A 22,920-nucleotide genomic window follows, 5' to 3' on the forward strand; every position below is an offset into this window, starting at 1 on the left:
ATTCGAGCAAAGTGAGGTTAGAATCTCGTTTTGTCAGGTCGATCAGGTCTAATGACATAAATATTGTAAAGAATCGAGCCTTCATCATTAAATAAATAAAGGTTTGTTACAAGAATTTAATGCAACAGAGAAATACAAAGACATTGAGATGACTGTTAAATAAGAGAAAGATAAAAGAATAAATGAAATAATGCAATAGAATAAATAGAATAATAAAATAATAGAATAAATAAATAGAATATAATAATAGAATAAATAAAAGGACTAACTAGAGGAATAACTACCAGGACTATCGTACAGGACGGTAGTTAAAAGGGGGAGAAAAGGATAACTACGTAGCAATCTGCTGTATATGAAGGACTCTTCGTCAATTCTGCTATTTTTTTCTATGACCTCAAAAAAGTTGCAACGATTCTATATTCTGATGAAAATACTTTGTGATTTTTTCTAGATTTTTCAAGCATCTCTAGGAGATAAGTAGATTCAAAAAATTTTTAAAGTCTGATATAGTCGTTACATTTTAAAATACATCTTCTTTATTTTTGTGAGAACTAAATCTACAAACTACTCATTATCGATATTTCTAGAAAATACTTCCTTATGCTTGGAGCTAAATTAATAGATAAATGCGTTTTACTTAGTTGTAATATATAAGAAACTTTGGTAATTACCAGAAATATCTACATACTGTAAATTAACATCGTAATTAAATAGCGCCAAAAGGTCCCTGACCCTTTGATTCCAGAGAAAAAAAAAGTTTTAGTATGAATTTTCGTGAAAAACTTGTGAGAAAATGTTATTTTTTAAGACGTTAGGTCTAAACTTTTTTTCTCTGCCTGCACGTTCCTTTACTCAAACAACAAATAAATGCAGAACAACTGAGGGAACTTTCGGAATAACAATTCTACATGAGAAGGAAATTAATCAAGGAAAAAATATTCTTTAATCGCATTTTATTTTAAAAAATTAACTTTTACATTTAATTTACTCTATACGAAGTTCTATGACCGAGATATTTGTAAATATACTCTTCGTCCGTTCATTTTGAGATTTCAAATTTCGCCTGAATCTCACTTGCGTTATATGACTGTAATATGAAACATGAAACAAAATTATACAGAGAACAAAACCGGCGTGGTATTTAATGCGTTTTTAATTCATTTCAACACATTTTGTGGATGGTATAATTATCGGATGACAGTTTTTGCGAACTGTTGGCGTCAATGTTCTCAGGATTTTCCACCCAAGCCGCCCATCAAATTGCCAAGGCCACCAGCACCTTGTTGAAGCTGTTTCATCATATTTTGAAGTCCTGACATTCCACCTATAAAAACAAATTGGAAATTAAATATTTTACAGGTCAAACAACGAATGAACAATTATCGAAGTCATTTAGCTACGTTAATCGAATTATCTATCACATTCAAAGATTTTAACTACATTCAATCGATGACAATGATGGTATAGTGAGTTTGCTCGGGTGTAAATTTGTCATTTTTGCGCGCATATACGTCCCCTTTAATTTCTTGAAAGACCTGTCGAGTCCACTCCTCGGAGTGCGCAACAGAAATTAATTTTTTCATCTGGAATGTAGAAATTTAAGGACATTTTGAGATGCGCATTCCAAATTTAGACCTTAAATGTGTGAATATGGAAAATGTGAAGTGAATTTTCAATATTTTTTTTTTCAATTTCAATTTTCAATATTTCAGAAATTAGGGACATTTTAATTTTATATTGATAAAAGGCAGCAGTTAGCAACAAACGTAGAGATCCATAAATAAATAATTGTTTCATCCCGCTTGGTGGAAAATTAATAAAAAAAAATCAATAAATCTCCCATATTTTGCATAAGTAAGAGACGAAACAATCAAACCGGTATAAAAAAAAATATTGTAAACAAGAAAAAATATGATGGAGATTTTAAGTGAGTTGATTATTCGATTCATAACTATTTGATTTTCTATTTTTGTTATGAGCGGAAGGTAATTCGGTCTTTTCTGCCCTAAAATGGAAAGTTATTGCCGCTCATGACAAAGTACAATACAAACTTCGCTTGGTGACATGTCAAAATTCCTGTGTCAAAATGTATCATGCGAACACTCCTAAGTTAAAATCCTTAAGCGTCAAAATTTCTGAAGTTTAAATACCTGAGGATCAAAATCCTGTAATCAAAAATCCCTATGTGTTAAAAATATAAATTTAAGTTAAGCTTAAATTTATTTTAAGCTTCTGCACCGAAAATTATCGGTTTTTGTGGAGGTGAAAGTGAAATGGAAGATGACTATATTATAGAGAGAGAGAGAGTTTTTAACAAAATTAAAGACAAATAGACAAATTGTTTTCAATAATAAAAATATAAAAAAATAATAAATAATGAAGAGTACACGAATATTTTTTACTTTTTTGTAAGTTCTGTGACATCAACTGTTTCTCATAGACATGACAATTTGTTTCAAGTCTGTGGCGAGAAGTAATGAGAGCAGTGAAAACTAACATTTTCACCGGTGATTTTGTCATGTAACCCTTCTCTATGCAACCGTGACAATTGAAGACAACCCCATATACCCGTAGATTTGATAAAAACAGACCGAACACATTAATTATCGGTAGATAATTAATGTAATTATCTATCGATAATTGTAATTATCGATAGACCCTCACAAGTAGTTCCTCCGTGTTATCAATAACGCCTACTACAAGAACTCCACTCTCCTCCCTCCACAACTGCTCGAATATTCAGATAATTTTCGACTTTACCCCGAGCTTAACTAATAACTCCCAAGTCAATCTCAGATCCCCCTCAAATTCGTTGATAAACGACCTCAATTCAAGTAAAATCGCCAGCTAAATCGAATTATAGGGCTGTTCATCATTACCTTCCTCTATTTCTAGCCTTTCGCTACAGTCTCCATCATCTCCTATCATTAGAATAAAATAAAACCACCGTGATTGCTGTACGTGAGAGTCCACAGGCTGATACTTCGACTATAGAATGCCTAACTTATACACAATTGTTTATCAATATCGTTACATTGCCATTTCATGTTAAATTAACCCCGTTAAATTTCAAATTGAAAGCATTACCCATTTGATGCAAGACTCTAGGATCCATCATCTTGGCCATTTGCTGGTTCAGTTTAGCCATTTGTGTCTGATTAACATTTTTCATCATGTCACCTCCCTTGAATAATCCCTTGATTCCTCCCATTTTCTTAACAACCCCAGCGAACTTGGTGTATTGTGCTATGAGATCTTTGACCTCCTTCTCGGTGACCCCAGATCCCCTAGCAAGCCTTGTAATTCTTCCTGTCTGCTTGCTGAATAATTTCGCTCCATCTCTGCTATCCAGTTCTGCATCATTCATGCTATCCATTATTGTCATGAGCTTCTTTAATCTTGCCATGGAACCGTGCTCAGTTCCCTTCGACATAAAATCTTGACTAAATCCAGGAATCATCTGAAGTATCTGTGAGAATGGTCCCATTTTCATAATATTCTGGAACTGTTCGTACATATCACGAAGTGTAAATTGGCCGTGTTTAATTTTTTCTAAAAGCTCTTCATTATCATCCAAATTAAGTTCATTAACTTTATCAATTAAGCCCTCGATATCACCCATTCCCAATAGTTTGCTTATGAAGGGCTTCGTTTTGAATGGTTCAAGATCGTCTATATGTTCACCAGTACCAATGAATATGCAGGGGCTCTGGGTGGCAGCAACAGCTGACAATGCACCACCTCCTTTAGCATGTCCATCTAATTTTGTTATTATAATGGAACCGACGTTAACTCGATCTTTGAAAGCCTTAGCTTGAGCTTCACATGCCTGTCCTATCGTCGCATCCATTACGAAAATAATATTATCTGGTTGAACTGCATTTGACACTTGTAACATCTCCTCGAACAGTGATTCCTCTTGTTTATGTCTACCGCTTGTATCCACGATGATAATTTCATATCCTTCTTTTTTAAACATTTCAACACCATCTTGAGCTATTACCACTGGATCTACTTCTGTGTAACTTCCGTAAAAAGGTATTCTGGCTTTTGTTGCATTCTGTTTGATTTGGTCGTAGGCACCAGCACGAAATGTATCGGCGCAGACCAAACAGGCCTTCCAGTTTTTCTTCAAATAGTGATAAGCTAGTTTTGTACAGGTGGTGGTCTTTCCGGATCCTTGAAGACCCACGAACATTATCACGTTGGGACGACCTTTCACTGGCTGGTAGGCTTTCACTCCAGGATCAATCAACTGGAAAATAAAATAAAAATGGTTAACGTTTGATGAGCAACGTGTGAATTTTTTATTTGCTTAAATTGTTTATTGTGATGAATAAATTGGATTTAAACTAATGTGCAGACTTTTTTTATAAACTTTTGCCTGATTCTATTAAAATATTAAATCTGATCTTTCGAAATTGTTATTAGTCAAGAGTTTCCAATCGATGTTTCCATCCGGAAGGAAACAGACTAATAATGCAGAAAACAACTGTAATATGGCTTCTGCTAAATTGAGGTCTAGGCTAATTGTTATTATTATTATATTTATTAGTTATCGTGTTAGAACTGAAATTAAAACAAGAACCACTAGTGGATTTAACGTTAGTTAAGGGGGTACTCTCATATAATCATTTCGAAAAATCGATTTTTTAAAAATATTTTGACAGTAAAACCTATTGAAAACATGCTGTGAAAAATTCAGACCGAAATTCATAGTATTTGATAAGTTACAGCTCATAGTCGCCGACGTGTCGTAAGCGACTGTCTACCAGGCTTTAAACTTTAAACGCATTTTTATCGAATCATCATTTTCTGAAACTGTCATGGTCCTAAAAAAAAGTATTCAACCGATTGCTTTAAAATTGACATATGTTCTTCTACTCATTTATAGTTATCGCCCCTACCACAATTGTTTATTTTCGAAAATATTTTCATATTTTTTTTAAACGATTTTTAACGAAAAAGAACAAGATTTTCGTGATTTTTTTTTAAGTTAGATATATATTTTTTTTTTAATGAAATTGATTATATTTGGTGGGGACGATAGCCGCAGATCTACTTAATAATAATCCATTCGGTTTTTTTATTTCAGACAACATGAACAGCCGCTATCACCATGACCAGTGAACTACTTTTTTTTGTTGGGGACTACTTTGATTTAAAAAAAATATATATTAAAAATGTAAAAAAACGAAAAAAAAATTTTTTTTGTACATTTCAAAATACAAATAAAAATATATTAAAAAATTAAAATGATTGAATTTTGTTGTCGCATAAAGAAAAATTTCCCTAAAAAGTGGTAAAATGTATGCGTTCACATGAGAGTACCCCCTTAATAGCAATGGACAGAGCTTAGCAATCTAATGATTGGATGGTGCCAGATGGTATGACCATTGTCTTTTACCGACTCGTCCCAGTACCTACGCGGTACCCTATCCTGATTCCCTACCCCACTTGTCTCTGAGCTAACTTATATCTAAATTCACATGCACTAGCTTCATTTTCCGGCGATGAAAAAATCCTTCATCACCGGAACTTGAACCTGCGCTCCTGAGACGCTGTGATCAGAAGGTCAGCACGCTGACGACGAGCCCAAACACATCCTGATTGCAAATCATTCAATTTACTCTATTTTCTAATAAGAAATCGCAAAAAAATTTTGGAACATACAGGTATACAAATGCAGGGGCAGGGTCTAAAAAATATACAATTTGTTTGACGTCCAATTACAATGCTCACATTCAAAAATAAAAGTATCCCTTCGATCCTTACATTCCTTAAAATCTGGGAACTACACACACGTTAAAATTATTATATACAAAAAGTCAAAATGTTTTACAATGCAATCGCATACCGTAAATCCGAAGAATAAGCGCCAAAATTTTCTTGTCATTACACATAATTTTTTCAACATGACAAGAAAAATGTTTATCATCTTTGAGAATAGTAATACATTTGGCATATTGCTGACAACTTGACTCTAAGATTTTATTCAATTTACCTTGACAAGTTCCTTAAAAACTGCACTCATTATCATCCGCCTCTTGTTGAGCCCTCCAGCCATGTCATCAAAGTCAATAACCATACGAACATTTTCCCGTAGTTTTTTGACAAGTCGAATATTGACATCAGCCTCCAGTAAAGCTGCACATATCTCTTTGAGCATAGAATTCAAAACCTGAAAGGAAAATAGTTGGAGCAAATCGAGCAGATAACATCAGTTTTTTTTCTCTTCCTTCTGATGTGTCAACATTGGAGTGTTATGGCATTTCCCGACAAAAACTCATCAAAAAAATTCCCTTATCGTTTTGCTATTCTTTAACATACAACACTTACAAATGTCCCATCCCATCTGTTTACCAAAACATTGAAATCCACTCACTTCCTCGTTGATGACAGTTGCATTGCTCAACGATCGCAGAGCGGACGTTATTTTACGTCCTAAATCAGCCAAAACCATTTTTCCTTCGTCTCTTTTCACTTATCTATTTAAATAAAATGATATTCACTAACTAACAATTGGAATTATGAAAAAAGACACAGCGGTTTAGAAAAATTAGGTTCTCCAAAGCGTTCAATATAACCAACAATGTCTTGCGATGGAGCTAGACATTTTACGAGGTACAGTAGATCGAGGAGGGAGACTGGTGCAGGGCCAACTCGACATTGACGATATTTCCGGTTGGACAGCGATTCACGCAACTCGATAACTTCTGTCTCATTCTATTCGTTAAATTCTGACTGATAGATAGAGAGGAAAGACACTTACAGAGAAGGTATACTAGAGTGGTGGCTTAGATCACGGGGTTCAGGCGACCCCAATGGTAGTGACGAGCCCCGTGGTGGGCGGCGCTACCATCGAATTCTGACGGCTAAGGTATGATTTAGGGAGGTATTTCTCAAGTGAAAAACAGGGGATAAGGTCTCGTAAGCGGCGGTCACTTTCACCTTCCCCTCAACTCCTGATCATTCCCACTCTTCTAAGCTGTTCGGTGTTGCTAAGATTATTTTTTAAAACGCAAAATGATTTTAAAAAGTACGGAAAAATGTAAGAAATTTTTTTACTAAGAAGAAAATAAAGGAAAAATCCACAAATAATAAGAATCATTGTTATTTTTTGTTTAATTTACTATCCCTCTCCCCATGATTTTCCCACTCATTCGCGCGAATTAATGAACTATTTGATAATGAAATATAGAATAATCTATTTTTCTTGCATTGCATTCATCAACGGGAAGTTGAACATCATAAATATGCACACTAATGTATGCCTTTGGAACAAGTTCAACCTTCCTAACACCTTTAAATTCATGATCATGAGTTTGAAATTGGTCAAACGCATTATCATGAATTTAAAAATAGGTGGGAACTGTCAACTTGGCTCATTTTTCGACATATCTAATAAACGATACACTGTTTCAGCTACGACTTACCAATTCAAGGACCACAATAATCACCAGGATGGGTTCCCGAAGCTCGATTGGATCTTCCAGCTCTCGACAATTGTGTTCTACGATCTTCAATATATATTTTCTATTCTAATGCAATGGTTATTGGTAAGTTGAGAATGCAGTAGGTGATGGGACTCACATGTTTTTCACGTTATTTATTTCTTTTCGCTTCCAGGTTTGCAGATCATAATGATTGTCCATCCCTCGCCTTAGTGGATTAGGCCTACGGGGGATAGCACTTTAAATAAAACGCGTCGATGACGCTACCTCTTGGGTGACGTGGAAAGAGCCTCCTTGTAAATACTTTATTTGTGCGAAAATGGAAAATCGTGAGCGAGAATGTATGAATGAATGAATCGATTCTTTAAAAAATCATCATTTATCCTTTCTCTATCCATGTTTTTCTTCATAATTTTCCGATTTGCATGCCAACCTTTTGTTGGGAGAAATTGCAAAAAAAAAAAATTGAGCGCCTTCGCCGGTACATCCTTGACTAATTGGGCAGGTGAAAATATTTCTCTCCTTACCGGGAAGAATAGATGTTTTCAATTAATTTTTGTAAACCTAAAAATTACATATTATGGCTGAAAAATCATAAAGAAACATTTCAAAGGCGGAGAAAACTATACCATCGAGGACGAAAACTATAAAACGAGGACCACGAGGGCAACGAGGGGGATAAGGGGGACGAGGGCAGCGAGGGGAAAGTCCAAATTCTCGTTCTCTTTCCCATATAGAAATCGAAAATATTTTGTGATTGAAGATGAAAATAAATTATGGAGTATTCAATGGAGTTATAATTTTTAGGTCATTATAACTAAGAGTGTTATTGAATGATTCGCCAATTTCGGCATCATTTTTCAAATGACTCAAAATCCAACGCAAAAAAAACAGGATTTTTGGTAATGAATTAAAAATTCCGAGTTGCCACCAAAATTTTAACCTGAATGTAAAACAAAAATTACAATTAACCTGAATTTTGCAACAGAATAAGCAATTTTGGTAAACGAGAGAATATTACAAAATGTTATGAATTTATTACTCAATTTCAAAGAATTATTAACAGTGCTTCTATTACTATCGAATGTTATTGATGACTAGATAATTGAAAAACTAATAATGCCATCAATTTTATTTATTTCATTTATTTATTTGATAGTTTTATTGGGCAACTTAATGTCTTCAATTTCATATATGGGCGCTGAGCCTGGCATTAGGCGTGGGGACCCGAGGAGTGCGCGAGGGAGCTGCGCACGAAATTCCCACGCGTGGGATTTTTCCCCTCATCTGGCATCGCTGAGCGGGACTGCTACTGAGGCGTTACCGGCTTGGCCGATATGCAGATACCCCAGTAGGACTCATGGCGCCCCGTCTCCTCGGGGGTGAAATCATGTCGGTAACGTGTAGAAACTGGCGTCACTCAAACCCCCAGAACTGAGCCTCTACTTTGGTCTATCCTCTTTGTATAAAGCTAACGTAATTCATGTGCTGTGCTTTCATAGATAGCAATACACTTTGACATAAGTAGTTCTTAGAAACGCACCGACATTAATTCGATTCAGATCTCGTTTTTGCCGTCCTAATTTCTCTGAAATGATTATGTTTCACGCCGACAAAATTGTATTCCCTCATCAGTAAGCGACAAAAGTAGGAAGTGAACCACAATTGCTTGTCACCTCATCACCACCTTCTTCTTTTCTTTCTTAAATATTCCTCAGCATTAGATTTTTCCTCACCATGACACCATGATGAGTCCCATCATTGTTACCACTAATTAGTCACGCGCCGATTTCCTCGTCCTGGAGCGCCGAAGAGACAAAATAATGCCACGAGCAGTTGCGCATTCACAATAATATAATTTTCAGGTGTAACGTGTTATGCTTTATTTCTATTCAATTGGAAACACAAAACAAAATTCATGAATGTACTTCCCTGTGTTTTAGGTCAGTATGAAAAGTGATTTACATCACATCGTTCAGAAAATATTTCCTGATGAATGTGATTAATCGGGAAAAATTCTATTTTTTAACGAAGCCAGACGTTAAAAGTTATTATTGATTGTTTTGTACCCCCTATCAATTTACCATCAGTCACAAAAATGGCCGAAACACCATTGGAATTTATGCGTTCGATCTTTTAACCTTCACAAAATATTATCTTCTCTTTTATGTGGAATCATAAAACCGAAAGAATATGCAGTTCGAGGAATGCGGACTTCCTTATTTGGCCAGGGCCATTAGATGTATACTAAACCAGACTTCAAAAGTAGAAATATTGTAGTATTAATTTTATTTTACAAAAAAATGTAACTATTTCCCAATATTTACCCGACTTTATTCTCAATGTGAACATTCTTCATTTGTAAACACGTGGGTTATCGCTGATGATGGTCAACTTTATTGTACTGAATTTTTTGATAAACTTCAAAAGATATTGAAACTTGTAAACTTACAATATAATTCTCGCCTTATGGCACAGGCATCCAATGATACATAAAACTGGCCTTTAGTGATCCATTGTTCAGTATGTTGCCTATCACACCGACCAGCATGTTTTTTGCAAAATTTAATACAATTTCGTTGATCTACATCTGTTTTATATTCTACGATCCTGTTAAAGGTAAAGTTTAAAAGTTGTTAGTCTTCTGTTTTGCAATTAGGCTGCAATTTATTAGCTTGCAGAATGAAAGATGTTGACATAAGACTGCAAAAAACATAAGATAGATTTTCATCAAGCTTTACCCTTAAAAAGATGTTGAGGCACGACGACAAGCAAGAATGATTAATGGGGAAGACGTCCTAATTGAAGAATTTCCATCAAATGTCTTCATCGAGTCCGAGCACATAATAAATGGATACCTGGTCGAGCCCTTCTGTAGTGGATCGCTCATTAGCCCAACTCATGTACTGACTGGTGCACACTGTACCATGTACTACAACCAGGCATTCATGACGTATCCTTACTACTGGCTCCCGCACCAGATCTATGTCAGAGCAGGAGTTGCTAGTGTTCGTCAGCATGGCAACGACTACACTGTTAAACGAATATATAGACACGAACTCTGGAACATTCAGATAGAATTAAATCCAGAGTTAACTAGCGATATAGCCATTCTCGAGGTAGGTGAACCCTTCTCAGCTTGGAAATTGACAATGGGGCAAGTTATCAACTCAGATTTTATGACCATAAAAACGCCCTCATTCTTCCAGTTAAACGAAGTCGTAGAGCTAGGCCCTACACAACAAATTATTAAGTTACCATGCGCCAGCCCCGAGTTCGGTGACGAAGGTATTCTGCTTGGAGCCGGACCCACATCTTCAGATCCCAGAACACTCGGAACGATGAAAAAAGCCACGTTTAAGGTCGTACCGTGCACGGATTGGGCCCAATATAATCTAATTTGTGTCCGGAGTGAAACCGCTAATTCGACACAGGTAAGTACACACCTACAACATTTCTCTATTTCAATGTATTGATAAAATTCACTCCTATATCGTCCCAAGTTTTTGAAGTGAAACTTCTTTGCGCTCGTTGGGCTGTAAATCCAATATCGTATGTAACGAAAATGCGACAGGACAAGGGAGGGGATGGTGCGCGTGGTGGGGCAGTTGGACGGAAAGAGATATGGGAGGGAAACGAAAACGTGATAGATTCGGAGTAGGAACATGGCTCATTTTGTTAATATGATGAGCAATACTAAACAAACCTTTTTATTAATATCGGGATAGTTCACTGGGAATTATCAATCCAGTGGCATCAAATGCTTTTTACACATTTGAAAATCATGAAATCTCCGGTCTAAATTATTCACATATAATACCACAAGTGGTTCAAAATTATCGAATATTTCCCGATAGATTCGTTGCAAACAAATGAAGGAGTCAAGTTTTTCAGGCTAAAAAATCACGAGTGCGAAGCACGAGTGATTTTTCCTGAAAAACTTGACGACTTCATTTGTATGCAGGGAACCTAGAGGGAAATATTCTATAATTTTGAAGCTCGAGTGGTATTCAGGGGATTATTTTTCCTATCCAAATTTCGGCCAAGAGAATTGTGCCATGACATGAAAAGAGGTTTATTTGGTTAAGTGTCGTTTGTTTACCAAAATATTCAAAAAATTATCGCATGTAATACCACAAGAGCTCCGAAATTATCGGATATTTCCCGATAGGTTCGTTGCAAACAAATGAACGTGTCAAGTTTTCCAGTTTAAAAATCACGAGCGCGAAGCGCGAGTGATTTTTCTGGAAAACTTGACGAGCTTATTTGTTTGCAGGGAACCTTGAGGGAAATATCAGATAATTTCGAAGTTCGAGTGGTATTCGGGGGATTATTTTTTGCATCCAAATCTTGGCCGATAGAATTGCACCATGAGACATAATTTTCAACGAATTGCCATTTAATCTGTCAGATACAATTGAGGGTTACTTCAACATTTGTTTTTTTTTATATATATCAACATGCAAAATTTCCAGTGAAATTTCCAAGAATATCCGCTGAAATACCGTGTTGACTATACAGAATAACGTCGAATGGTGCAATCCTATTGGCCAAGATTTGGATGGGAAAAATAATCGCTGATATTCGAGGTAGGCTATACAAAATATCAACAAATGGTGCAATTCTATTGGCTGACATTTGGGTGGGAAAAATAATCAGTAGTAATACCCCAAGACCTTCAAAATTATCGGATATTTCCCGAGAGTTTCGACGAGAGGGATAAGTTTTGCAGGATTAAAATGCCGCGCGCGAAGGGCGAGGGTTTTTCTGCGAAACTTATCCCGATCGGTGCTACGCAGGGAAACTGGAGGGAAATATCCGATTAATTTTGAAGGTCGAGGGGTATTTGGCTGGATTATTTTTTTCATTCCAATTTCAAACAATTAAATGTGTGGCATTTCACGTCATATAGTATGGTTTTTCACTCGTAGTTGTGGCTTCCAGCGTATATTTTCTGTCTGCACAAAATGTAGAGAATTCTTCCCAAATTGCGGCTTTTATCTTTACCGTATTATTAGGAATTTTTTTTTAATTTTTTGATCAATAATCTCTAAGGATTGTCCTCCAAATCTGCTCATGTCGAGGTAAAGTCTTTGAACTTGATTTTTTCTAATGATAGTTTTGGGGTTTGAAACGTACAAATTGTTTATCGGATATTTTCACTGCTTAGCAACAAACAGGGAAATATTCGAAAAATATCCGAAGTAAAACCCTTTCACATGTACCACGTGGCGGGAAATGCCACCATTTGATTGGTTCAAATAGGGATGAAAAAAATAATGACGAAAAATTCAGACAAAATTTTTTAACAATCTATGACTAAGAAGTTTCACTTCTGTCGTGCATGAATTTCATACACATATTTTTTTCAGATATTTGTTGCGTAAGGACAAAAGAACGAAATTAATATAACACCTCAGTACTTTATCGCAAAGAATCCTTATCTGATAAATCTTTTTGAAATAGGGTGACAGTGGTTCCGCTTTTATATTCAACGGGAGACTTGCTGGAATAATATCGGGAAAACCAGATCTACAAGACTATCTTGTTCTAACGAATGTCTTTACATATTTCCATTGGATTTTGAATATTATTGGCGTGCCGAAGGAATTTGAAGACCTATTTTGAATGTGATAGTCACAAGTGGGGTTGCAGGGATATCGAATCGGCAGTCGTATATAGAAATGATTTGCTATTGATCAGCCATTTGACTACCCCTATCAGTGATCTCCAGGACGTAATCGACAATTATCAGCTCATTATTATTCGGTGTTAAATGATTTATTCAAATTTATGCTGAGTATCTTACTTTGTTCAAATATTTCTAATCAGAAACGTGATGAATGAATAATTACGATATTGGCTTTACAAAATTTCATGATCTTTATTGAAGTAAAACAGATGCTCATTATAGAATCATTTATTTGGTGGCGACTGCTTTCGCTTTTGAAAGTCCCTCCCTGAATCCATTCCTACAATGATGATAGTAACACAATTGATCTACTGTCTGAACTGAAAACGGAGAAGAGTGATCGGATTTGATAAACAACAAGTTAATGAATTCTGGCCGTTTCATTTCAACCCAACCAATATGATCCTCAGCCATGATTTCCCCCCAATAATGTAGGAGCTACTGAGCGTTGTTTAATTTTTTTCCCAGCATAATATAATAAATACTCACTTGAACTTGCGACGAACGATCTTAAGGTGACGCATACGTCCAGTGCCAGTGGTCTTCTTCCTCTTGGCTTTGATGGACCAGTTGTCTGACGAAAATAATCAAAATTACGATGCATTCTCCTCTCAAAACCAATAAAACTGAATCTGTTTGTCACTTCTCTGTGCTAGTGTTTAAGGATTTTGTTTAATTTGAGAAACTTCCAGGAACGCATCTTCTTAGCTGGGTATCCACACTGTGCACATTGTGACTCTTGAATGTGATAAGACGATCTGCCACAACGCCTGCGTGTCGTGCTGCGGCGCTTAAGGGGTTACTCTCATGTGATCACTTCGAACAATCGATTTTCTTTTTTATATTTTGACAGTAAAATCTATTGAAAACATGATGTGAAAAATTCAGACCGAAATTCATAGTATTTGATAAGTTACAGCTCATAGTCGCCGACGTATCGTAAGCGACTATCTACCAGGCTTTAAACTTTAAACGCGTTTTTCTCGAATCATCATTTTCTGAAACTGTCATGGTCCTAAAAAAAGTATTCAACCGATTGCTTTAAAATTTACATATGTTCTTCTACTTATTTATAGTTATCGTCCCTACCAGAATTGTTTATTCTCGAAAATATTTTCATATTTTTTTTAAACGATTTTTAACGAAAAAGAACAAGATTTTCGTGATTTTTTTTGAAGTTCGATATTTTTTTTTTTAATCAAATTGATTATATTTAGTAGGGACGATAGCCGCAGATCTACTGAATAATAATCCATTCGATTTTTTTATCTCAGACAACATGAACAGCCGCTATCACCTTGACCAGTGAACTACCTTTTTTTGTTGGGGACTACTTTGACTTTAAAAAAATATATGTTAAAAATGTAAAAAACGAAAAAGAAAATTTTTTTTATACATTTCAAAATACAAATAAAAATATATTAAAAAATCAACATGATTGAAGTTTGTTGTCGCGTAAAAAAAAATTTCCTAAAAAGGGGTTAAATATAGGCGTTCACATGAGAGTAACCCCTTAAGGTACGCTAAATCATACCTTACTGACGGCTGGGGGAGGTGCCTGAAAAATCCCCAGTTAATTAAAAAATCGTCTCTCCGTTTGTAATGAATATTAGGGGGGGCAACCAACGAGGTTCGGCGGAGAATTGAATGCTCCGCGATGGGGCTAAATTTCATTCCTTAACTTCGGTAGTAAAAATTAAAAACCATGAGGAAGTTCGAAGCCCCATTTCTGCGTCAAGATTCCGTTGGGTTTGCTATTGCATTATGACTTCCCCCGTTCGTTTTTAATTTTAATTTACCGAATATAGCCTAATTGAGGAAAATTGAATGCTTCTTCGAACAGCGTTTATTTTATTCTGTAGTAATACCCCAAGACCTTCAAAATTATTGGATATTTCCCGAGAGTTTCGTTGCGTAGCAACGAAACAGATAAGTTTTGCAGGTTAAAAATCCCGCACGCGAAGGGCGAGGGTTTTTCGGCGAAACTTATCCCGATCGATGCTACGCAGGGAAACTGGGGGGAAATATCCGATTAATTTTCAAGGCCGAGGGCTATTTGGCCGGATTATTTTTTTCATTCCAATTTCAAGGAATTAAATGTGTGATATTTCGTAGTTGTGGCTTCCAGCGTATATTCTCTGTCTCCACAAAATGCAGAGAATTGTTTCCAAATTGTGGCTTTTCTCTTCACCGTATGATTAGGAACATTTTTCTAAATTTTTTGATCAATAATGTCGAAGGATTCTCCTCCAAAGGTGCTCATGTCGAGGTAAAGTCTTTGAACTTGATTTCCTCTAATCGCCCTGACAAAAATCTTGAAATTGTCAACCTTTGGGTGTGCAGAAGGGTTTGAAAATCCTCGAGCCTCACTCAAGATTTAAAGGGTCGTTTGTTAATTCGGGAAGGGACATAGGGTGACAAAAACAACGGTCACTTCTGAGGACTCTCTGCATATCCTCAACTCAATTTGTTACCAAGCACATGACACAGAAAAAGGGGTTTTTTGAGCCAAGGGGTCCACAATTCAAAATTAGAAAATGGAGAATTCCCAGGGTAAAATTCCCATTTCCGAAAGGGTGGGACCTAACCTAAGAGGATGGACCTCTGTCAGCCAATGAAATTCTCAACCAATTTGTGAATTCAAAGAAAGAAACCTCTCTCTATTTTTCCAAAATTTTACCAAAAAAGAGAGAGAAGCGCAGTTCATCTCGAAACCTCGTGGAAGACAGAGCAATTTTTTCGTGATCCTCATCCGAGTTAAAAGACAATACAAATATCTCCATTCATTAAAATTACAAAATGTTAGTGTAGATTCTTGCCTACTTGTCAGTTGGTGTAAACAAAATAAATTAACCAAACTTTGTTTACCTATCAGTGATTGGTGTACAATAAATTGAAAATTAATTGACTCTGGTGAAATTTAAGTGTGATGTGTTCTTGGTATTTATCAAATAATTCAGTCATCTAACACTCCCGCTGTCAGAGGGGCTAGTCAAAAATGGAGGTGTAGTCCTCTGCGTCACCAAAATGCTATTTTAACTTCCCGATAGGAAGTTATTGGTTTCACCCCGAAAATAAAAAATCGTAATTTTATGAAATGTCGACGTTTCATGACCAGGAGAACACCCCCCGATGATTTTTAGCGTGACGTCTGTGTGTGTGTGTGTGTGTGTGTGCTCACTTTTTTTCGTTCACGCTCCCAGGCGAACGGTAAGCGCGATCGGAATGGGGGTGGTCGCGATCGATAGATGTCATCGAGTACAAGATCGGATTAGTTTGGGAGCGAAATCCCCCCACCCGTTTTTGAGTTTTTTCAAAAATAAGGATTATTTTGATCTTTCAATTTCTTTCGTTCACGCTCCCGTCCAAGCGCGTGATGCGATCGAGGCGGTTATGGTCGCAGTCGATGGCCATTGACGTGGTCAAGATCCCATTAGCACGGGAGTGAAATCCCCCCACCCCTTTTCGGGATTTTTGTTGAAAACAATGGAAAGATTGACAACTGACATTATTCGATATATGAAGCCTATATTGAGCTGTCATTCATGCTCCCGCGAAAACGCATAATGCGATCGGAATGGTTTTGATCACCATCGATAGGTTTTGACTTGGTTCGGATCTGATTAGGTCGGGAGCGAATTCCCTCCACCTCATTTTGAGTTTTTTTTTAGAAAAGAAGGGTTAATTTTGGATTTCTTTCGTTCACGCTCCCGCGCAGACGCGTCCCCCGATTGAATTGATTTTTTAAAATGAAATCCTCTCACCCTTCATAAAACTTATGAACGAGGGTGTCCAAATGGCTAAGTTAATATTTCAGCCTATCCGGAAGTTGGTTACGAGGCTCGTCAAGGGCCGAATAAAATAAAAAATCGTGTTACGAATTGTGTTGAGAATTGGTCGGGAAGTTAGTAGTTCGACCCGTAATGGGTTACACCGACTCCAACACAACGCAACAACATTGGGAGCGAGCGTAGCGAGCGACCAACAACTCAGACAGATTTTTTCTATTGAAATTAGATGAAATTAGGATGAGCAGAAAAGAAGATATGAGGATGCTTCATGTAAAATTAAGGAGATTGGGAAGACGTCATTCCAAACCCCCAATTACCATTTTTTTTTTAAACTTTTTGACAGAACAATCGATTTGTTTCTTGATTCCCGGTTTCCAAGAAACTCTGGGAATGTGAATTCTGAGTAGTTTGATAGGGATTGAGAATTATTTTCAATTAAAAACGGACAGACACTCCAGGATTGCATGTGGCGCCCTGTCTCTTCTGGGGTGAGGTACTACGATGCCGTTGGCATCACTCAAATCCCCAGAACTGAGCCTCTACTTTAGTCAATCTTCGTTGTGCAACGCCGTCCCTCATCAATGGCATCAATGGCTTCCCGGAGCTGGATTGGATCTTCCAGAATATTAAAATGATTTTCTGTTCTGATGCGACGAGTATTTCACGTCATATCTTGACGCTTCCAGGCTTGAAAATCATAACAATTTTCCATCTATTGACTTAATGGATTAGACCTACTGGGGATACCACGTTAAAAAAACGCGTCGATGAGTCTACCCCTTGGGTGAGGTGAAGAGAGTCCCCCTGTAATTAATTAATTAGCGAATAGAGAATCTCTGAAGCGATGAATAGACGTACATTGCCGTGATTTGTTATGAAAATCATCATTTATCCTTTTCCGATCCATATCTTTCTCCACAATTTTATCATTTTCATGCCATGCTGTTTTGGGAAAAATTGAAAAAAAGTAATTGACCGCCTCCGCTGAGATTTGAACACTCGATTCTAGAAATTGCTGAGTGGCGGGGACGAAACGCGCACGAGGGGAATAAGAAATGATTTAGGGAGGTATTGTCAAACTTTGATGTCGCCGACACGAAAACAGGGGACAAGTACCTCCGGAAGTCGTGCGCGGCGCTGTACACCGTCTTCCCCTCATGCGCATTTCGTCCCCACCACTCGGCAATTTCTGCGGTGGAGCGTTCAAATCTCGGCGAAGGCGCTCAATTTTTTTTTGCAATTTCTTCGAAAAAATGTTTGGCATGCAAATTGGAAAATTATAAAGGAAAACATGGATAGAGAAAGGATAAATGTTGATTTTTTTATTCATCACTTCATATATTCTCGCTCACGATTTTCCATTTTCATACGAATAAAGTATTTACAGGGAGAGTCTTTCCACGTCACCCAAGAGGTAGAGTCATCGACGCGTTTTATTTAAAGTGCTATCTCCCGTAGGACTAATCCACTAAGGCGAGGGATGGACAATCATTAGTGAGTCCCATCACCTATTGCATTTTCAACTTACCAATTACCATTGCATTAGAATAGAAAATATATTGAAGATCGTAGAACACAATTGTTGAGAGCTGGAAGATCCAATCGAGCTCGGGGAACACATCCTGGTGATTATTGTGGTCCTTGAATTGGTGAGTCTTCGCTGAAACAGTGTATCGTTAATTAGATATGTCGAAAAATGAGCCAAGTTGAAAGTTCCCACCTATCTTTAAATTCATGATAATGCGTTTGACCAATTTCAAACTCATGATCATGAATTTAAAGGTGTTAGGAAGGTTGAACTTGTTCCAAAGGCATACATTAGTGTGCATATTTATGATGTACAACTTCCCTTTGATGAATGCAATGCAAGAAAAATAGATTATTCTATATTTCATTATCAAATAGTTCATTAATTCAGGGAATGAGTGGGAAAATCATGGGGAAAGGGATAGTAAATTAACCAAAAAATAACAATGATTCTTATTATTTTTGGATTTTTCCTCTATTTTCTTCTTAGTAAAAAAATTTTCTACATTTTTCCGTACTTTTTAAAATCATTTTACGTTTTAAAAAATAATCTTAGCAACACCGAACAGCTTAAAAGAGTGGGGATGACCAGGAGTTGAGGGGAAGGTGAAAGTGACTGCCGCGTGCCCTCGTGGCGCTTGCGAGACTTTGTCCCCTGTTTCTCACTTGACAATACCTCCAGAGACCATGGGGGAGATCAGCAGGGCCAGTCCTGGGAGATCAACCACGAAATGTCCTAGCGGTAGCGCTGGAACTAATTTTGCAGCCGGATTTGTTGGTAAGGTACCGAACATTACGGCTGCAAAGTCGGAGCAGAGGGAAAAGTCGGTAACGGAGATAGCGTGGGGTGGGGGAATGCAAGTAAAGAGGGGAAATTAAACGGCTGGGCAGGCGTTCTGGATATCCGAACGGCGTTGAGGGAAGCTTTTCCCTCATTAGAGGGGGGGGGGAGGGATTAATTTTAAAAAATGCAGCTTGACGCGCATCAGTTCTCGGCGACGGCAAGCGAGAATACCCAATAACCCCCCACGATTCAAAAAGTAATTTCTGCCCTTCTACTGGAGATGAAGAAATGAAACCAACGTCATTCAATTGCTCATTAACTTGTTCATTAATGACGGTAGTTTTGTTTCTTAATCCGAGTTAAGAAGGGAGGGAATAATTTTGAAAAGGTAGCTTGACGCACATCACTTCTCGGCGGCGTCAAGCGAGAATACCCAATAACCCCCCACGGTTCAAATTTCATTTCCCCCTCTGTAATTGTGTGCGGGGTAGTTACCGTGATGATAAACTCAAAGAAAAAATAGAGTCTTCCAGCTTGATCCTTCCCTAGGGTTGTAAGTCGCAGGTATACACCTTGGTGCGGCAACACTGTCTCCTGCACTACTACTCACGAAAAGTAATTCGCAAGCAGCAATGTTCTTGTTTATGTGAAGGGAATAATTAATCTCAATCACATAAATTGATGTTCACAAATAGTTAGAAAATCATTAATTATTAGATTAGATTATTTATTCCCTTCACATAAACAAAAACATCGCTGCTTGCGAATTACTTTTCGTGAGTAGCAGTGCAGGAGACAGTGTTGCCGCACCAAGTTGTATACCTGCGACTTACAACCGTAGGGAAGGATCGAATTGGAAGACTATTTTTCCTTTGATCATCACGGTAACTACCCGCACACAATTAGAGAGGGAGAAATTAATTTTTGAATCGTGAGGGGTTATTGGGTATTCTCGCTTGTCACCGCTGAGAACTGATGCGCGTCAAGCTGCATTTTTCAAAATTAATCGCTCCCCCCCTAATTCGGCTTAAGAAACGAAACCATCGTCATTCATCCGAGATTTCATGAGCAATCAAATGACGTTGGTTTCATCACTTGATCTCAATTAGACCGGGCAATATCCATTTTTTTTTTATTTAAAAAATAGATCCATTTTTTTTAATTTAAAAATTAGAGCGGGCAATATCCATTTTTTTAAATTAAAAAATTGATATTGTCCGCTGTCATTGAGATCAAGGGATGAAACCAACGTCATTCGATTGCTCATTAACTTCTTCATTAGTGATGGTGGTTTCGATCCTTATCCGAATGAGGAGGGGGGGGATTAATTTTAAAAAATGCAGCTTGACGCACATCAGTTCTCGGCGGCGTCAAGCGAGAATACCCAATAAACCGCCCACGATTCAAAAATTAATTTCTCCCTCTCTAATTGTGTGCGGGTAGTTACCGTGATGATCAAAGGAAAAATAGTCTTCCAATTTGATCCTTCCCTACGGTTGTAAGTCGCAGGTATACAACTTGGTGCGGCAACATTGTCTCCTGCACTGCTACTCACGAAAAGTAATTCGCAAGCAGCGATGTTCTTGTTTATGTGAAGGGAATAAATAATCTAATCCAATAATTAAAGATTTTTTAATTATTTGTGAACATCCATTTATGTGATTGAGATTAATTATTCCCTTCACATAAACAAGAACATTGCTGCTTGCGAATTACTTTTCGTGAGTAGTAGTGCAGGAGACAGTGTTGCCGCACCAAGGTGTATACCTGCGACTTACAACCCTAGGGAAGGATCAAGCTGGAAGACTCTATTTTTTCTTTGAGTTTATCATCACGGTAACTACCCCGCACACAATTACAGAGGGGGAAATGAAAGTTGAACCGTGGGGGGTTATTGGGTATTCTCGCTTGACGCCGCCGAGAAGTGATGTGCGTCAAGCTGCATTTTTTAAAATTAATCCCTCCCCGCCCCCCTCTAATGAGGGAAAAGCTTCCCTCAACGCCGTTCGGATATCCAGAACGCCTGCCCAGCCGTTTAATTTCCCCTCTTTACTTGCATTCCCCCACCCCACGCTATCTCCGTTACCGACTTTTCCCTCTGCTCCGACTTTGCAGCCGTAATGTTCGGTACCTTACCAACAAATCCGGCTGCAAAATTAGTTCCAGCGCTACCGCTAGGACATTTCGTGGTTGATCTCCCAGGACTGGCCCTGCTGATCTCCCCCATGATCTCTGATACCTCCCTAAATCATACCTTAACTCCACCCACGAGACGGTTACGCCATCTCACGTTATTTAGCGAACCAACTCCCACAGATAAACAACGTTTCATTCTCGGTATCTCTTCATATCTTTCGCAAAAAAATTATTTTCGTGATTTGTGTATCTCGTCAAATTGTTGCAGAAAAAGTTAATTATTCCAAGGAATTTTACACCAGGTAAGTTCATGTTATAAATTTTCTTCTTTCAGTTCACAGAAACGTTAAATTTCTCGATAAAAAGCTGAATGCGGTTGGGATTTAGGGCGATAATTGTCGTAGTGCGGCCGGTCAATGGTGCCGGTGGTTTCGCATTGTTTTTTTGACCTTTTTACGTTCTGTTCGTTACGTTGTGCGCAATACTAAAGCCCATTTCTTTGTCTCCGTATTTTCGCGTGTGTTGATCCTCTTGGCAGTCAACGAAATTGGGTAAAATACAATGACATGAGAGGAAGGAAGAAGGTGTTAATTTTATCAAGAATGTTTATTTACAGTAATTATTTTTCGATCGCGGACAATGTCCATCCCATTCAGCGAAGAGCAGCTGGCTCCCCTGAAGATTTTCATCGAGTACTGCAAGAAAGATCCTCAGATTCTTCATGAGCCTCAGCTGGGTTTTGTGAAAGAATTTATCGAGTATCTTGGTGGGAAAATTCCAAATGAGAAGGCAGCTGAGGAAACGGAGGACGCAGATGAAGAGAGCGATCTGGAGTTTGATATGACTGGAGTTATTGGTAAGAAGAGAAATGAATCACACAAGTGTAAAATCACTCTTGTGTTGCAGATAATAGAATTATCTTTTTTAATTTCCTGATGAATCATAAATATGCTATCAACTGGTTATCTTGCACGTTTATTATGTCTCAACAATCATTGTTTATTCTTTTATTAAATTCAATGATTAAATTATTTTTTTATCAACTAATTTCACCAGATTTTCAATTTGACTTAATGTTATCAAGATTATTTTTATTATTATGTCTTTCTTCTGTGCAATAGATTGCCCTTTTCACGGTCTTATAGATCCCCTCAACCCTTCGATAAAATAACAGAAGTATTTTATTTATTTATTGGGAATTCCATATGAACGTGATCAACATTTTTCGTTGAATGTCGTAATTCCCCAAAAATAAACAAAATCTGTTTTTTAACACAATTCTTCCACCAGATTTTTTATATCGCAGTAGCTTAAATTATTATTTTATACTCACCTGACAAAGTTGAAAAAAATAGCTGGTATTCACGAAAAGTACAGATGAGACAGGCATAAGATATTTTCCATCGTATTTGAATTATTACAATCTAATTATAAATATTATAGAGATTAATCCGTCAGAGCCGAACGATGATAATTAATTTGGACTCTGCTGAATAATAAATAAATAACCCCTATCAATGAATTTATAAAATGTGA

At 37.3% G+C, this 22,920-nt stretch overlaps 3 protein-coding genes and 1 long non-coding RNA gene across 7 annotated transcripts in view; 2 read left to right on the forward strand and 2 right to left on the reverse strand.

Annotated features, from left to right (window-relative positions):
• Positions 1-936: 936 nt before the first annotated feature.
• On the reverse strand, positions 937-6,977 carry LOC135170406 (signal recognition particle subunit SRP54). Its single transcript, XM_064136189.1, has 4 exons — positions 6,386-6,977; positions 6,005-6,181; positions 3,088-4,255; positions 937-1,324 (listed from the first exon to the last, which is right to left on the reverse strand). The coding sequence occupies exons 1-4, from the start codon at positions 6,461-6,463 to the stop codon at positions 1,230-1,232; spliced, it is 1,518 nt and encodes a 505-aa protein (XP_063992259.1). The 5' UTR covers positions 6,464-6,977; the 3' UTR covers positions 937-1,229.
• A 1,048-nt stretch (positions 6,978-8,025) lies between these two features.
• On the reverse strand, positions 8,026-10,854 carry LOC135170413 (uncharacterized). 2 transcript variants are annotated; one of them, XR_010300382.1, is made up of 4 exons: positions 10,713-10,854; positions 10,196-10,515; positions 9,907-10,064; positions 8,026-9,342 (listed from the first exon to the last, which is right to left on the reverse strand). It is a non-coding gene; the product is annotated as an uncharacterized LOC135170413 (long non-coding RNA). The 2 variants fall into 2 exon arrangements; XR_010300381.1 differs by lacking the exon at positions 8,026-9,342 and adding an exon at positions 9,363-9,711.
• Positions 9,932-16,814, forward strand: LOC135170408 (trypsin-like). 2 transcript variants are annotated; one of them, XM_064136194.1, is made up of 4 exons: positions 9,932-10,073; positions 10,206-10,573; positions 10,664-10,888; positions 13,839-16,814. In XM_064136194.1, the coding sequence occupies exons 1-4, from the start codon at positions 9,980-9,982 to the stop codon at positions 13,887-13,889; spliced, it is 738 nt and encodes a 245-aa protein (XP_063992264.1). In that variant the 5' UTR covers positions 9,932-9,979; the 3' UTR covers positions 13,890-16,814. The 2 variants fall into 2 exon arrangements, with proteins under 2 accessions (XP_063992264.1, XP_063992262.1); XM_064136192.1 differs by lacking the exon at positions 13,839-16,814 and adding an exon at positions 12,921-13,515.
• A 4,691-nt stretch (positions 16,815-21,505) lies between these two features.
• LOC135170407 (putative protein FAM10A4) overlaps positions 21,506-22,920 on the forward strand; it is a 30,467-nt gene continuing 29,052 nt past the window's right edge. The window contains exons 1-2 of one of the 2 annotated variants that reach the window (XM_064136190.1): positions 21,506-21,686; positions 22,001-22,240. In XM_064136190.1, coding sequence (XP_063992260.1) covers positions 22,024-22,240 — 217 coding nt within the window. In that variant the 5' untranslated portion in view covers positions 21,506-21,686; positions 22,001-22,023. Of the gene's footprint in view, positions 21,687-21,768; positions 21,936-22,000; positions 22,241-22,920 lie in introns of those variants that run through there. The other variant, XM_064136191.1, reaches the window with a different exon arrangement.

This window comes from Diachasmimorpha longicaudata, chromosome 17, assembly GCF_034640455.1.
Source record: "Diachasmimorpha longicaudata isolate KC_UGA_2023 chromosome 17, iyDiaLong2, whole genome shotgun sequence".
Classification (NCBI taxonomy): domain Eukaryota; kingdom Metazoa; phylum Arthropoda; class Insecta; order Hymenoptera; family Braconidae; genus Diachasmimorpha; species Diachasmimorpha longicaudata.

Bases quoted from the DNA above. Each gene is read 5' to 3' on its own strand.
- LOC135170406 (XM_064136189.1), bottom strand. From the start codon at position 6,463: ATGGTTTTGGCTGATTTAGGACGTAAAATAACGTCCGCTCTGCGATCG. The intron at 4,256-6,004 runs GTAAATTGAATA...TTTATTTTCCAG, and splicing joins TTTTTAAGGAACTTGTCAAG to TTGATTGATCCTGGAGTGAA. The intron at 1,325-3,087 runs GTAATGCTTTCA...TTGTTTTTATAG, and splicing joins TAGAGTCTTGCATCAAATGG to GTGGAATGTCAGGACTTCAA.
- LOC135170408 (XM_064136192.1), top strand. From the start codon at position 9,980: ATGTTGCCTATCACACCGACCAGCATGTTTTTTGCAAAATTTAATACA. The intron at 10,574-10,663 runs GTAGGTGAACCC...TCATTCTTCCAG, and splicing joins GCGATATAGCCATTCTCGAG to TTAAACGAAGTCGTAGAGCT. The intron at 10,889-12,920 runs GTAAGTACACAC...TTTTTGAAATAG, and splicing joins AAACCGCTAATTCGACACAG to GGTGACAGTGGTTCCGCTTT.